Source organism: Cnephaeus nilssonii (assembly GCF_951640355.1).
Source record: "Cnephaeus nilssonii genome assembly, chromosome: 18".
Taxonomy (NCBI): domain Eukaryota; kingdom Metazoa; phylum Chordata; class Mammalia; order Chiroptera; family Vespertilionidae; genus Cnephaeus; species Cnephaeus nilssonii.
In genome coordinates this window covers 374935-390391 of record NC_137089.1, presented here as the reverse complement: position 1 = coordinate 390391, position 15457 = coordinate 374935, and the positions used below count along the sequence as shown (strand labels likewise).

Below are 15457 nucleotides of genomic sequence, written 5' to 3'. Positions count from 1 at the left end.
ACCTGCTGTAGGGACTGGTTCACAGCGCCAGTTAGAAAGGTGGGAGCCCAGCAACGCCAGCTCCCCGGCCACCACCTGAGCGGGTGGGAGCGGGCTCAGCAGGTAACGGAGACGGGACTCTCGTGCCAGGAGGGGGCGGGGGGCGTGGCCGCGCAGGATGGAACCAACGGCCCCCGCCCCCCAGGTGGGCAGCTCCGTGGGGTAGGGTCAAAGAGCCGTCCTACTGCGCGCCAGCCTCGGGGGGGCTCCGCGGAGCGCGGCTTGGGCGGCTGGTTAGGCCGCTCAGAGCCTGGAGACCGTCCCTTCGCTGGGGACCTCTCTTTTGACTCAAGGGCTGGACACCGAGCCCCTGGGGAGACGGCGTGGGTGGGATGGCGTACATCCCAAAGTCTGGCAGCAGGAACACCCGGGCAACTCCACGCGGACGTGCAGGGGGCGGGAGGGAGCGGGACGCAACGCCCACCGCACGCCCCTCGCTAGCGCTGCGCCCGCGCCCGCGCCCGCGCCCGCGCCCGCGCCAAGCAACACCCTCCGCCCGGTGCGGGCTGCACCCCAGCCCCCGTTCCTTCAGACGCGTCTAGTTCCCCATGCGGCCTTCAGGGGAGGGCGGGGCGGGGCGAGGAGGGGCGGGGCGGGACTGCGTGGCCAGTGTCCCTTTCGCTTTCCCTTTGGTTCTCTCTAACCGCCAACGAGATTTCGCGCGGGAGAGAGGGCGGTTTCCTGGACGCAAATCTCCGCCCGTGCGCGTGTCCCCAGGCTCTCGGGCACCTTCCTGGGTCTGCGCACAGGTTGCGCCACCTGGCCTTGACCCTGGCCTTGACCCCCGCGGCCTCGCACCAGCTCCGGCGGACGCACCTGCAGGTCAACTAGCAGATGAGTCGCTGAGGCGCCCGCGGCCGGCCGAGAAGCCCCGCGCGCCATGCACTCTCTGCCGGACTGGCCCCCGGTGCCCGGCGCCCTCAGGCCCTCGCCCTTCCCGCACCCTGTGCTGCACGCCCTCCACGACCTGGCCCGCGTGCTGCTCTTCCCCGCCTACTGGGCCCTGGACCAGCTGCTGGGATGCTGGGCTCCGAGGGCAAGCCCCAGCTTCCTGAAGGCGCTGCGCGTAGCCCTGTGGGCCGGGGCGGCGCTCCTGCTGCTGGTGTTGCTCGGCCTGCCCCTGGCGCTGCCGGGCCTGCTGCTCTGGCTGCCGCTGCAGGCCTGGCGCCGCCCCTTCTGCTACCAGCCCCCTCCGCAAGGCTGGGCGCCCCCTGCGCCCTGGCGCCCCCCGGCGGAGCCCGCGCGCTGCTTCGGCTTTCTCAGCGCCAACCTGTGCCTGCTCCCCGACGGGCTGGCGCGCTTCAGCAACTTGCAGCACACCCAGCGGCGAGCGGACGCCGTGGGCGCCTTGCTGCTCGCCGGCCTGCGCTCCTCGCCCTCGCGCTACGGGGCCACGGGCTGCAGCCCGCCAGAGCCGGGGGCGCCCTGCGGGGTGCTGTCGGCTGCCCTGCCGGCGGGCCTGGACTTCGTGTGTCTGCAGGAGGTGTTCGACCTGCGCGCGGCGCGCCCCCTGGTGAGCCGCCTGGCACCCAACCTGGGCCCAGTGCTGCATGACGTGGGTACGTTCGGCCTGCAGCCTGGGCCGCACCTCAAACTCCTGGGCAGCGGGCTGCTGCTGGCCTCGCGCTACCCGCTGCTGCGCGCCGCCTTCCGGGCCTTCCCCCAAGCTCGCCGCGAGGACGCGCTGGCCTCCAAGGGCCTCCTTTCTGCACAGGTACCCGCCCACCCGCGGCTGCGCTCCGGGAGGCCGGGGAGGGGGTGGGGCGTGGGGTCCCACGGGAGAGGGTTGCTGGGGCTGTCCGTGGTGTTGCAGGCGCAGGTGGGCATCCTGAACGGGCGCCGCATCGTGGGCTTCCTGCACTGCACGCACTTGCATGCCCCGAGTGGTGAGCCCCGGGGGGGCGGGATTGTGGGCGCGTGGGCAGACCGACCTGCCTCTGCGTGACGACGAACCCCCCCTCCCCCGCCGTTTGTTCACTGCCCCAGACACCGCGAATCCCTGGAGTGCCTGGGTGGGCTCACAGGGGATGGGCAGGGGGGGCGATGGGGAGGTTCGGTGGTGTGTTCCGGATTCTAAAGGGCACCCTGAACTGAGCCTTCCTCTTCCCCCCTCCCCCTCCTGCAGGGGACGGACATTTGCGCTGTAAACAGCTGACGCTGCTGTTGAACTGGGCCGAGCAGTTTGAGGCCGAGAGCAGCTCCAGCGATGAAACCGTGGCCTTCAGCGTGCTCCTGGGGGACCTGAACTTTGACAACTGCTGCCTAAGTGAGGGGCGCCCGCGGAGGGGCGGGGCGGGGGTCCTGGCCCCGCCCACCTAGCGCGCGCCTTTCTCTGCAGACGACGCGCGGGAACAGGAGCACCAGCTCTTCAGCCGCTTCCAGGACCCCTGCCGGCTGGACACCCGCCGGGAGCAGCCGTGGGCCCTGGGTATGGCGCCCCGGCGGGGGACAGACCCAGGGAGGAGGGCTCGCGGACCCGCGCTCCGCTGATCCGGCCTCCCCCGCCTCCCCCGCCTCCCCCAGGAACGATGTTGCGCACTTCCAGGCTCCGCCACTCGGTGGCCTGCTCCCCAGAGATGCTGCGGAGGTGAGTGGCGACTTGGGGGCGAGGCACCGTCCGAACAGCCCCGAACGGAGGGGCGCCCTGGCCTTGATGACACCGCCCCTCTTCAGGGCCCTGGAGCACGAGGAAGGTCGCCACCGCTACCTGGCAGGCCCTCCTCATGGGGGACCCCGGGCTAAGCCCTGGCGGGGCCGGCGCCTGGATTACATCACCTACCGGGGGGTGCCCGGAGGCCCGCTGAGCCCAGTAAGTGCCCACGCTCAGGACGCCGGGCAGGCTGGCGCTGGGGCCACCCCTCAACCTGACTCCCGCCCCCCAGGAAGTAGAACAGGTGACATTCAGCACCGCCCTGGCAGGGCTCACTGACCACCTGGCCGTGGGACTTCGGCTGCGAGTTTCCATGCACGGAGGCACGCAGGAGACAGCCGCGAGGCCCGGGGGAAAGACGGGCCCGGAGGCCAAGCGTGAGCCGGGCGGGCCGCAGCAGCGGGAGCAGAGCGTCTGAGTGGATCTTTATTGTGCGGGCCTCCCTCACACAGCCTCCTGGGCCTTGTGGTACTCATAGACGCTGCCGCGCTTGGAGAAGGATGGGGGCTGCGGGGGCGACCCGGGCGGTGGGACGGGGTCCTCGGGGTCCCCGTAGCCCCCGCCACCGGGCGTGTGGAGGCAGAACACGTCCTGTGGAGCAGAGGAACAGTTCAGCGCAGGCGTGGTCCCCACCTCCCGCCCGCTGCGGTCCCCTCCCCACAGCAGCCCGTGCACAGCCCAGCCTGAGCCATGGAGCCGGGTTTGCTGCCCCCTTTCTCCAGAAGCCGAATTAAACTGGGTCGCTTGTTACTTTTGCAAGTCTGTGCACCTTCCGTGGGACGGTAGCCGCCGGGGAGATGGAGATGGGACGGGACTGAAGACAATGCTTACCCCGGGGTACACGGGTACCGACGTCTTCCCGCCCAGGTTCACCGTCCTGCCGTCCTTGCGGATCAGTAGGTTTAGGCCGCGGGCGCCGGGCTCACCCCCTGCAGGAAGAGGCGAGGCGCGGGGTGGCCCAGGAAGCCAGGAAGGGGGGGGGGGGGCTTCTTGGTAAGGAGATAGGGCGCGGGGGAGAAACAGACCGGGTTGGGGTGAGAGAAAGAGACTGGGCTGGGGGGTGGGGCGGGGCGCTCACCGTGGAGGCCGTAGGGCCGGAAGGCGCGGCGCTCCGTCAGTACGGACAGCAGCGCCTCCTCGCGGAACAGCAGCTCACGGACAACACCATCGCCGCCCCGGAAGCGGCCGCGGCCCCCGGACCCCAGCCTCAGCTCAAAGCGGCGCAGGATGACCGGATACCTGCGCGGGCCAGCGGCTCAGCGAGGTGGTCCTGGCTCCGCCCCCGCCCCGCCCACCAATCTGGGTCCGGCTCCCCCGCCCACCAATCCGGGTCCGGCTCCCCCGCCCCGCCCAGCTCCGCCCCGCCCCTCACCTGCTCTCGAGGATCTCGGGGTCCGTGATGCGCGTGTTGGTCATGTGGCTGTGCACGCCGCTGCGCCCGTGCCAGCCGGGGCCCGCGCCCGCGCCGCCCGCCACCGTCTCGTAGTAGCCCATGTGCGCGTTTCCCAAGGTCACGTTGTTCATGCAACCCTGGCAGGGACAAGCGGTCGCTGAGGCTGGGGAAGCCTCCGTGTCCGCTCCCCGAGCGCCCCAGCCCGAGGCCCGCCCCTGCCTCCCCCCGCCCCTGGTCCCCACAACAAACCCGCCGGCACCTGGGAGGCGGCGCAGGCCCCAAAGGCCCCCAGGATGACGTCCACCACGCGCTGCGACGTGAGCACGTTGCCGCCCACCACGGCAGCCTCCGGGGAGGGGTCCAGGATGGAGCCTTTAGGAATCACCACGCGCACCGGTACCAGGCAGCCCTGTGCAGGGAGGGGCCAGCCCTCAGGGTCAATTGGGAGATCTATGTCCCAACCACCGCCACCAGCACCTCTAGGACCATCCGTCTGTTACTGGGCTGGTGGGCTGCCTTTGCCCCAGGCTTGCTCAGGGTGACCTGGGGCTTAGGGTCGACCCGCTGGCCTCCCACCCGGGACATGCCTGCACACCTGGTTGAGCGGAATGTCGCGGCCCACCAGACAGCGCAGGCAGTAGATGAGGGCAGACAGCGTGATGGCCCGCGGTGCGTTGAGGTTGCCGAACACTTCCGGCCCGGTGCCGCTGAAGTCAAACACCGCGCTGCCCTGCCCACCGAGGGGAGGGGGGAGAGGCCATCAGCGATGAGGGGGCCACGCCACCGACGACCCTCCCCCAGGCCCCGGTTCCGGCAGCCAGACCTGACTCAGGTTGATATGCACGCGGAGTCGGATGGGGGAGCCGTCATCCATGTGGTCCTCCGCAGACACCTCCAGAGGCAGGCCCCGGGCCTGCCGGGAGGACCCGAAGGCCCGAAGCATGTCCCGCACAGCCAGCTCCGCGTTGGCCTGGCGGAGAGGATGTTCAGAGGCAGCCGTGCCACCTTCCGGGTGGACCAAGCACCCCCCTCCCGTCCTAGCTGCCTTGGGGCTGGCACAGAGCGGCCCCCATGCTCGGCGTGCCCCCAGGCCCACCTGAATGTGGCCCATGTAGGCCTGCACCACATCCAGGCCGTACTGCCCGATGAGCTCCCCCACCAGCTGGATGCCCTTCTGGTTGGCTGCCACCTGGGCACGCAGGTCTGAGAGGTTGTCATGCAGGTTCCGAGTCCCACTGCAGCCGGGAATCTTGCCTGGGGCCTGCAGGGCCTCCGTGACCGCTGGACGGACGGACGGACGGACGGATGGAGTCACCCCTGAGCCAGCCTCCAAGCCCGGGGGCTGCCTGGTGCCCTGCTCTCCACCTGCTGCACCCCTGCTGGGCACTGTGGGCCCCATGTTGGCATCTTTGCTGCTCCTCCCTCCTGGGCCCCCCGGCCACTCGGTCCCACCATCCCCGCAGCAGCTCCGTACCCGCTCAGAGCTAGAGCTCCATCCTCCAGCTGTCCAGACTCCATTGTCCCCCCAACCCCCAAATCCCATCAAATACCAACCCTGACCTCCAACCGTTGTCCCCACTCTACCCTCTGCCCAGGGGAAGGCTCAACACCCCCCAGGGTAACTGCAGCGGCCCCACCCCACTCCCCTGGCCCAGGGTCTGGGCCACCCTTGGACCCCCTCCACTCTGCACGTAGGCAGGGGGCACGGGCAGACCGGCGTGCACCTGGCTGGGCCTTTCACAGCCGCCCGCGGCCCTGCCACCCAATGACAGGGACCTGGGCCTTCTAAGAGCCTGCAGCCCCCAGACGCGGTGCCAACCCAGTGCAGATGGGAAACGCCTGGCACAGGCGCCTTGCCCTCCTGCACTGGCCCCTACAGCGTCTCAGCCACCTCCCGGCCCCTAAAGCCACCGAGGCCTGCATTCCTGGGCCCCGGCAGAGCTCAGCTCAGCACCTCTGGTCATGCCGCCGCCTGCTCCCCCAGCCTCTGGCAGGTCTGGCCCCCAGGCTGTGCCTCGTAACTGCCCTGGCCTGGCTGGAGGCAGCAGCCCACGGAGTCCCCAACGCCCGGCCCCAGGCCCACTCCCACTCACCCTCCTCCTGGAACACGCCTCCCTGGACAAGTTTAAAGGACAGGAAGACCGCGCCCTCCTGCTGCAGGGAGGTGGAGTGCGGGGGCATGGAGCCTGGGGTGATGCCCCCAATGTCTGCGTGGTGCCCACGACTGGCCACGTAGAACACAGGTCGAGTCTGACCCGGCCAGAACACCTAGGAGTGGAGAGCCGCGGTCAGCTGTACGGCCACCGGGCCCCCTCCCGGCCCTCCCCACCCCCTCCTGGTCCCCAGGCAGAGGCCCTCACCGGCGTGATGACCGTCAGGTCTGGCAGGTGGCTGCCCCCTGCACTGGGATGGTTGCTCAGCAGCACGTCGCCAGGGTGCAGGTCAGCCCCCAGGTGCTGGATCTGAAGCCAGGACACAGGTTGGGGGTCAGGAAGGGGTGGGGTGCGGGGTGGGGCAAATGAGAGGGCAGGAAGAGGGACCTGGCAAACCTGGAACTGCACGGTCTCCTGCATGGCGCCCAGGTGCACGGGGATGTGGGGGGCGTTGGAGACCAGCCCCCCGTCGGGCCCGAAGAGGGCGCAGGAGAAGTCGAGGCGCTCCTTGATGTTGGTGGAGATGGCCGTGCGCTGCAGGATGCGGCCCATCTGCTCTGGAGCAACAAGTGCCGGTGCTGCTGGCCCAGCTCACCCACAGCTCCGCCCCGGGGGGCGGGGGAGCGGCAGGACCCACGTCCCTGAGCCAGGACCCAAAGGCGGCCGCGGCCCACCTGGACGCCATGTCTCGCCCTCCCCCACCGCTGCCTGGAGCCCCAGCAAGAACCTGGGGTCCCACAGCAGTCCCTGCCCTACCAGGCACCCCAAGAGCCTGGGGCCCCTGGCCTGGCCCTGCTCAGATCGGCTCACGGCACAGAGCCCGTTTCCTGCCCACAACCAGAGGCGCTGTGGGAGGGAGGCACGCTCTGCCCGCGGCCGGCGGGTGCAGGGAGGCGGTGCCCCCCCAGAGCCAGGGCCACACGGCTCGCCCTGTCACAGCCACGACCCTGCTTCGGCCCCTTCCCCGGCACCACTTTCTGCACCGCCTCTGCCTGGTTGGCAGACCCCCCACCGGACACCCCGGGAGGAGGGCCCGGAGGACCGCGGCACGGCACACTCACCCGCGATGCTCATGAAGCGGTGTGAGAAGATGGACAGGTGGATGGGGTCGAGCTGGGCACCCACCGTGCCGGGGGTCTCAGCCCCCACCGAGATGCGGATGTCCCCGGTCTCAGTCACCTCTGCCTGGCAGCCTGGCTCCACCAGGATGGTGCTGGGGGCAGGGGCGCACGGGGGCTGGAGGGGCCAAGCCAGACCCCACTCCCAACCAGGAACCTTGCTTCCCCAGGCCAGGGTTCCCCCTAATGGGACCCTAGAGTCCTTCAGACTCCTGCAGCCTCGGTCCAGAGAACCTCCTGCCAGGCCCCCACAGCTGTGGCCCCGACCTGCACCCCCAGGACCCGGCCTGGCCGGGCCTCAGCCTACCTGTTGTTGTCGATGATCAGGCAGGGTCCCTGGAGCTTGTGCCCATAGCCCAGCTCTCCCAGCAGGAACACGGGGGTCTCCTGGTAGCCCCCCTCAAAGTAGCACTGGGTCATCTGAGGAGGTGTGGGGTGAAGGAGGTTCCCAGGTCCAGCACCGTCCCCAACCTCCCCATCCCCACCTGCCCCCGTGTCCCTGAGGGCATAGGTGGGGGTGCATGGCAGGGCCACTGACCTTGTCCACCCGGGGGGGCCCCGTCTGGGTTTTGGCAACGTCCTCCAGGCGAAGGCCGCTGCAGCCGGTGCCCCTCACCCGCACGTCGTCCACCACCACGGACCGCTCCGGGATGACGAAGCCAAACTCCCGCATGTACCTGCCCCCGCCGGCCCGAGGGAGCGGTCAGGGCCAGGCGGCCTGGCCTGCAGCGACCCGCCAGCGCTCCCAGGCCTCGAGCTTGTGTACCTCTCCACGAACGCTGCCCCGAAGTCGCCAGCGCGGGGAGAGCGGGCAGTGGCCGGGTGCTGGTGGGCAGACACCATCAGGGCACAGTCCGTGCCCTGGTAGCGCAGGTGCAGGAAGCTCTCGGTGTGGATCTGGGACCTGCGGGGGTGCACAGGCGGGACCCTCACACAGGCGCCCTGTGAGGACACCTGTCCCACCTCCTCCAGCCTCGTGGTCCCTTCCTCCCTGAGCACCGCCCGAAGGGGCCCGGCACCATCGGGGAAGCCAGGTGCTGAACAGGCTAGAGGGCACCTGGGATGCTGCAACCCCTGGGCCCAGCCCAGCCCAGCCCCCAGGACCCACCGGGGGAAGCCCTGGGCCCGCAGGGCGTCTATGCACTGCTCCTCCAACCGGCTCAGCCTCTGGTCCAGCTGCATGAAGGTCTCGGGCACGTAGGGCAGGGAGCAGGGCTCCTGGGCCTCGTGCACCACGTCGGCCAGCGCCAGCCCCAGTGCTGAGAGCAGCCCGCTGTGCCTACGGAGACGAGGCCACAGGGCGGTGAGGGGAGCCTCCCGAGGCAGTCCCCCCTCCTGGGCGTGCCCCAGGCCCAGACACACCTGTGGATGTACACAGTGTCCATGCCCAGGGCCCGGGCGATGGCACAGGCGTGCTGCCCGCCAGCTCCTCCGAAGCAGGCCAGCACATGTGCCGAGGGGTCGTGACCTCGTGCCTAGGGAGCCAGAAGAGGGTAAGGGGCTTAACCTACCCTGTTCGCCTCCTGACCCCTCACCCCCAGGGGGTTGCCCGAGTGGGAGAGGCCGGGGGCAGGGCCGGGGGGCAAGAGCAAAGGCAGGCGGCATACCTGCGTGAGGGCACGGATCGGCCGGCACATGGCCTCGTTGGCCACACGCACAAACCCCATGGCCACCTCCTCCAGGCTCAGCGGGGAGGTGGGGCACGGCCCGTTGGTCAGGAAGCTGTTGATGTCGGCGGCCACAGCCTCCAGGGCCTTTCGGGAGGCCTCCGGGGACAGCGGCTGGTCCTCTCCCGGCCCAAAAATGCAGGGGAAGGAGGCAGGCAGCAGGCGACCCAGAACCAGATTAGCATCCGTCACCGTCAAGGGGCCCCCTGGGAGGTGTGCACAGGGTGGGGGGGGTTGGGGGCTGAAGTTGGGGGCCAGGTGTGGGCAGCAGGGGCCTGGCTGAAGAGGTGGGTGGGCCTGGGCAGCAGGGGAGGGTCCTGCAGGGGGACCCCAGATCTTACCTTTACGGTAGCAGGCGGGGCCAGGGTGGGCTCCTGCAGACTCGGGTCCCACCACAAACAGGCCGGACCTTGGGGGAGGAACAACTGGAATTGGAGGCGGGTTGGGTGCAGGGCAGGGGGTCCCGGCCCAGGTGGGGGAGCTGACCTGAAGAAGAGGCGGGAGCCCCCACCCGCGGCGACCGTGTTGATGTCCAACTGGGGGGCCTGGAGGGTGACGCCGGCCGTGCTGGCCTCAAAGACATGCTCGAATTCCCCGGCGTAGCGGCTCACATCCGTGGACGTGCCTGGTTGGGGGTCTGGTGGTGAGGCGGCTCCCCACAGACCTGGATGCCCGCGTTGCCCACCCGGCTGCCGAGCCGCCCCCGGAAGGCTCATACCCTTCGGCCCTCGTACCTCCCATGTCAAAGCCAATGACAGGCTGGCCGCCCTCAGCATGGTAGGTCGTGGCAGAGTAGCCAACCACACCCCCAGCGGGGCCGGACAACACCGCGCGGGAACCGCTGAAGGCGTCCATGGGCGCCAGGCCGCCGTCCGAGCGCATGAACAGCACCTGCACATCCTGCGGGCGGGTGGGCAGGCGGTGAGGGGCCGGGCATGCACCGGGGAGGGGGGCTGGAGCGGGCGGGCCGGGGCCTCACCTTGAGCTGGCCCTGGAAGCCCCGGCAAAAGCCCTGCACGTAGCGCTGGATGGCGGGTGTGAGGTAGGCGTCAGCGCAGGCCGTGTGCCCCCTCGGCACGATGCGCACCATCGGCATGGCCTCCGAGGACAGCGACACGTGCGTGAAGCCCATCTCCCGGGCCAGGGCGCCCACCTGCTGCTCGTGCTGGGCCCACCTGTGACAAGGACCTGCAGCACTGTCCTTCCCCCATCGCCCCACCGCCCGGCCACTGCCCCCCACTCGGTCCTGGCCTTCTGCTCAGGAGGCTTTCGCCCCCCACCCCGGGGGGCGGGGGCGGAGCTGGGAGGGGCATCCAGGTCTGGAAGGGGCTCTGAGAGGAGGCAGAGCTGCAGGACCAGGCTCAGAGGGCAACCTGAGGCAGGGCCAGGGCTGGGCAGGTTGGGGCGCCAGGCCTAATGCCCCCCACTTCCCCAATGCCCTGGGCCTGGAGCAGGCCTCTCAGAGGGGGCGGCGCCGCCAGGAGCCCTGGTCCCCGGCACACGCACTCACGTGTAGGAATGCATGAGGACCACGGCCAGGCTGCGGATGCCGCGGGCCAGGAGCCCCTCCAGCTTCCCACGCAGGGCCCCCAGGTCCACGGGCCGCTGCACCTCCAGCAGGTCCCCGGTGCAGCCTGCAAGGAAGCCCCACAGCCCATCAGAGGCCCCGGGTCATGCTGCCCGAGCCCAGTGCCGAGGCATACACTGTTTTACTTTTTTAGACCTCACCCAGGATATCTTTCCACTGATTGTCAGGGAGAGCGGAAGAGAAGGAAAGAGAGAAAACATCAATGTGAGAGAAACACATCGATTGGTTGTCTCCTGCACGTGTCCCCGACCAAGGCCCAGGCCAGGAAGGAGCCTGCAACCGAGGTACATGCCCTTGACCTTGCCCGGAATCGAACCCGGGACCCTTGGGTCTGCAAGCCGACACTATCCACTGAGCCACACCAGCTATTTTTTAAAAATATATTTAAAAATTTTTTTTATTGATTTCAGAGAGGAAGGGAGAGGGAGAGAGAGAAACATCAATGATGAGAGAGAATCATGAATCGGCTGCTTCCTGCACGCCCCCTACTGGAGATCGAGCCTGCAACCCAGGCATGTGCCCTTGACCAGAATGGAACCCGGGACCCTTCAGTCCGCAGGCCAACGCTCTGTCCACTGAGCCAAACAGGCTAGGGCGAGGCACATACCTTTGACAGGCGTCCCGGAGCCTGGCTCCCCACGATACAGCACGACTCGTTCATCCACCTCCAGCACCTCTTCGTACAGCATCTCGGGCATGGGCACGGCCTGGGGGTGGCAGAGGCTTAGAGGGGGCCCAGGCCTGAGGGTCCTTGCTGGGGTCCTGCATCAGTGGACCCTCCATGGGAACACTGGACAAAGGCCAGGGGTCAGCGGGGAGGGGCGCACCCTCAGGGGGGCAGGCAAGGAAATAAGTCCCGACAGGCCCGTGGACAGGCCCAGGAGACAGTCAGAGGGGTGGTCCTAGCACGGCCCACCCAGGTGGCGGCTCCCTGCCCCGGGCAGCGGAGCGTGGCCAACTTCCCTGCCCCCGCCAGAGCAGCTCCTTCCCCCAGCAGGGGAACAGGCTGGCGTGGGCTGCCTCACCCCTGGGCCGGGCGTGGTGGCCGGCGGGAACAGCACATGTGGCCGTTCTGAATGCTGGGAGCACTCCGAGCCGCCTCTCTGCCTCTCAGCTGGTGGCCTTGGGCTGGCACTGCCCCTTCCAAGGATCGCCCACCCCACGAGGGCCCAGCCGCCTGCTGGACTGGGTGGGGGAGCTCACCAGGTCGAAGAGGTCCTCCCGGGCCTGGGTGCCCACGTGCAGCAGGTCTCGGAAGCCGCGGGTGACCAGCAGCGCCACCCGCTCCCCCTGCCGCTCCAGCAGCGCGTTGGTGGCCACGGTGGTGCCCATGCGGATGCTGGCGATGCGACTGGTGTCCAGAGGCCGGTCCCTCGGCAGCAGCACACCCCCCTCCTGGGAACCACGTTAGGGTCAGGCCTCTGGCCCTGGGCCCCTCCCCGCCTGCCCCTCTGCCACCGCCCCCACCTGCTCCAGGATGCGGCGGATGCCCTCGGTGGGGGCGTCCACGTAGTTGGCGGGGTCCTCTGAGAGCAGCTTCAGGACCCGCACGTGCCCCCCTGGGCACTGGGCAAAGACGTCCGTGAAGGTGCCTCCGCGGTCGATGGCAAAATGGAAGCGGCCCTCGGGGCTGCCCATGGTGACGGGGCTGGAGTCCAGCAGGGACTCTTCAGGCTGCAGTCCTGGGAACACTGGACAGAGGCCAGGGGTCAGCGGGAGGGGCGCACCCTCAGGGGGGCATCAGGGAGGGGCGCACCCTCAGGGGGGCAGCGGGGAGGGGCGCACCCTCAGGGGGGCAGCGGGAGGGGCGCACCCTCAGGGGGGCAGAGCGGGGAAGGCGCACCCTCAGGGGGGCAGAGCGGGGAAGGCGCACCCTCAGGGGGGCAGCGGGGAGGGGCGCACCCTCAGGGGGGCAGCGGGGAGGGGCGCACCCTCAGGGGGCAGAGCGGGGAAGGCGCACCCTCAGGGGGGCAGCGGGGAGGGGCGCACCCTCAGGGGGGCAGCGGGGAGGGGCGCACCCTCAGGGGGGCAGAGCGGGGAAGGCGCACCCTCAGGGGGGCAGCGGGGAGGGGCGCACCCTCAGGGGGGCAGAGCAGGGAGGGGTGCACCCTCAGGGGGGCAGCGGGGAGGGGCATCCAGGACTGAGAGGAGGCCGAGCTGCAGGACCAGGCTCAGAGGGCAGCCTGAGGCGGGGCCAGGGCTGGGCAGGTTGGGGCGCCAGGCCTAGTCCCCCCCTCTCCTCCCCCCGCACCTCGCTGCTCTGGTTGGGGCCCGCAGCAGGCCTGTCTGAGAGGAGCCCTGGCCCTGGGGTCCCCGTCTCTTCAGCACCAGGAGGCAGGGAGGGGAGCTCCACCTCCCAGCGGTGCGACCTTCGGACCCAGGCCTGTGGGACAGGGACCGGACCGGAGCCTGCGCAGCGAGGGGGCGGGGGAGAGCGGGCCGGGCCGGGGAGGAGCGGCGCGCGCGGTGGGGGAGGACCCGCAGGTCCGGCTGCGGGGACCCACCTGGCGGGGCGGCTGCGCGTCTCTCGCCCTCTGTCCGGGCTGCACGCCCTGCCCACACCCGCACCGCCCGCTCCGCCCGGAAGCGGGCCCGCCCCCACCCCCACCCCCTGCACAACCAGTCCCCGAGCGCCGGGCTCTCCCGGTTGCGTCAGGCTCGGCCTGCCCGGATTTGCCTCTGCCCCGGGCGGCCAGCCACCCCAGGACGGCGGGCGGGCGGGGGCCTTCCCAGCCGGATGCCGGGCGCGTCCCCTCCCCCGCGGCCTGGCACCAGGCACCTTGGCCGCCAGGCCTTGCGCCTCCAGCGCACCCACTCGTGTCTCCCTGTTGGGGCAGAAATCGAGTCTCGGGGCTTTGGTGGGAAATATCAGTCATGGCCTGTGAGCCGTGCTCGCCTGGTTCTGGTTAAAGAAAGGACACGCTAACCGGCTGGGAGTTTCAGCCCCCACCGGGGTCAGCCTGGGCAGGCGGTCCATCCCCTTTCAGGAACCGCCCATCAGGGGAAGGTGAACAACCTGGTTGCCCCACCCCAGCCCGCCCCCCCCCCCCGCCCCCCTGGCCTGTCATTCCTGCTCCCCGTGTAACCTCCCTCCTCCCGCCCAGTGAGCAGCGGCTTGGGGGTGCAGAGCAGATGCCTGTGGAGGGCCTGCCGCCCCCCACGCTGCCCCAGGCCTGGAATAAACGCTCATCTGGGATTCGCCCCGCTCGGCCTCTGCTCAGTTGGCTGCAGCAGCGACAGGCGGCCGGCCCCCGGGTTGTCGGGTTCCATCCCCTTCACCCTGTAGGGCCAGAGGCCTCCCAAGTGTGGTGAGGCCTGGGGTCCCCTCCCGCCTGTGCCAAGGCCGCTGTCCACTTGCAGCGTCTGGCCGAAACCTATGAGCCACCCTGGAGTCCTGCTTCCTTTTCCTTTTCCTTTCTTTCTTTCTTTCTTTCTTTCTTTCTTTCTTTCTTTCTTTCTTTCTTTCTTTCTTTCTTTTTTTTTAAAAAATGTATATATTTTTTATTTCAGAGAGGAAGGGGGAGGGAGAGATAGAAACATCAATGATGAGAGAGAATCACTGATGAGTGCCTCCTGCACGCCCCCCAGTGGGGATTGAGCCCCAAACCTGGAATCGAACCGTGACCTCCTGGTTCACAGGTCAACGCCCAACCACTGAGCCAGGCAGGCGGGCGGTTTCCCTCCTCTGTCTTGGCAGAAGCCGAATGCGTGAAGCCGGGCGGGGCCCCTGGTGCAGCCCCTGCACGCCCCTGCGGCTCACCTCTTTCGGCATCCTTGAACTTGATGGTCCTGCGCCGGGGCAGCCGGGGGCTGGAGGCCACCTCCGCGAGGAGCTCCGAGCCGTAGAAGCCCAGGCTGCTGCCGCGGTTCCTCAGCACCAGCTTCAGCTCCTGGTTCTCCTGGATCAGCTGCACGAGCCGCCGCAGCTCTTCGTTCTCTTGGGCCAGCCGCTGGATCTCTTGCCGCAGGCCCTCGTAGCTGCTGAGGAGGGACATGCCCGGCATTGTTGGGGCGGGGGAGGGCAGCAGTGACCTGCAGCAGCGGGCCAGCCAGGGACGGCAGAGCCGCCATTGTGAGGTCAGCGTTCCCCCTGCCCCCGCGACCCTGGGCATTCCGGGGCTCTGGGGCCAGGCCCAGCGATTCCAACCACCTGGAGCAGGCACACGGGCCACGGCCAAATGACTAGCGGGGTCCCGCCCCAGGCCTTGGGGTCCCTGAGGAAGATCCCTCCTGGAGGACAGAAGCTCCTTCTTCTTTAATATGTTTATTGATTTCAGAGGAAGGGAGAGGGAGAGGGAGAGATAGAAGGATCAATTGATAGAATCATTGATCTCGGTTGCCTCCTGCACGCTCCCTACTGGGGATGGAGCCTGCAACCCGGGCATGTGCCCTTGACCGGAATCGAACCCAGGACCCTTCAGTCCGAAGGCCAACGCTCTATCCACTGAGCAACACCAGCCAGGGTGACAAAAGCTTCCTCGTCCCAGCCCAGCACCGTGTTGCAGGGAGAGGGGTAGAGAGCTAGTCACCCCCACCTGCTCATCTGGCCACTCACTGGCCACCGCTCCCAGGTCCCCACCCACCTGTGCCAGGTTGTGGGTGTTACAGGGGTGCAGGCAGTGGCATTGTCACAGAGAGGGCAGGCACCCGGTAAGAGGCCCCACATTCAGGGCCCCAGTCTTGGGGCAATCCGCAGGCAGGCCCTGCAAGAGGTCTGAGGACGGCAGGTTCTCGGGGTCAGGGGAGCCACCCCAAGGCCAGCGATTGGGTCTACGGTTCACAAAACATGAAGGACTCTCTTCTCTCACGTGGTCTGTCCTCTTCGGGGGCCGTTCTGTGCAGCTCCCGT

General features: G+C 69.1%; 2 protein-coding genes across 2 annotated transcripts; one reads left to right on the top strand and one right to left on the bottom strand.

The window, feature by feature from the left end:
- Positions 1-677: 677 nt before the first annotated feature.
- Positions 678-3107, top strand: LOC307114184 (sphingomyelin phosphodiesterase 5-like; the record flags this gene model as incomplete). The annotated part of the gene is made up of 7 exons (XM_079796426.1): positions 678-1753; positions 1853-1925; positions 2165-2305; positions 2378-2467; positions 2563-2626; positions 2713-2848; positions 2922-3107. Exons 1-7 carry the CDS (start codon positions 920-922, stop codon positions 3105-3107), a joined length of 1524 nt encoding a protein of 507 aa, XP_079652552.1. The 5' UTR covers positions 678-919.
- Positions 3108-3133: 26 nt separating this feature from the next.
- OPLAH (5-oxoprolinase, ATP-hydrolysing) lies at positions 3134-13191 on the bottom strand (the record flags this gene model as incomplete). The annotated part of the gene is made up of 27 exons (XM_079796422.1): positions 13113-13191; positions 12076-12299; positions 11812-12003; positions 11216-11315; positions 10531-10654; positions 10000-10195; positions 9755-9920; positions 9507-9645; positions 9362-9429; positions 8961-9226; positions 8716-8828; positions 8462-8632; positions 8120-8257; positions 7892-8030; positions 7661-7773; positions 7297-7448; positions 6632-6792; positions 6443-6544; positions 6176-6350; positions 5179-5363; positions 4906-5052; positions 4678-4812; positions 4342-4491; positions 4062-4219; positions 3768-3928; positions 3521-3618; positions 3134-3280 (listed from the first exon to the last, which is right to left on the bottom strand). Exons 2-27 carry the CDS (start codon positions 12244-12246, stop codon positions 3134-3136), a joined length of 3867 nt encoding a protein of 1288 aa, XP_079652548.1. The 5' UTR covers positions 12247-12299; positions 13113-13191.
- Between the last annotated feature and the right edge of the window lie 2266 nt (positions 13192-15457).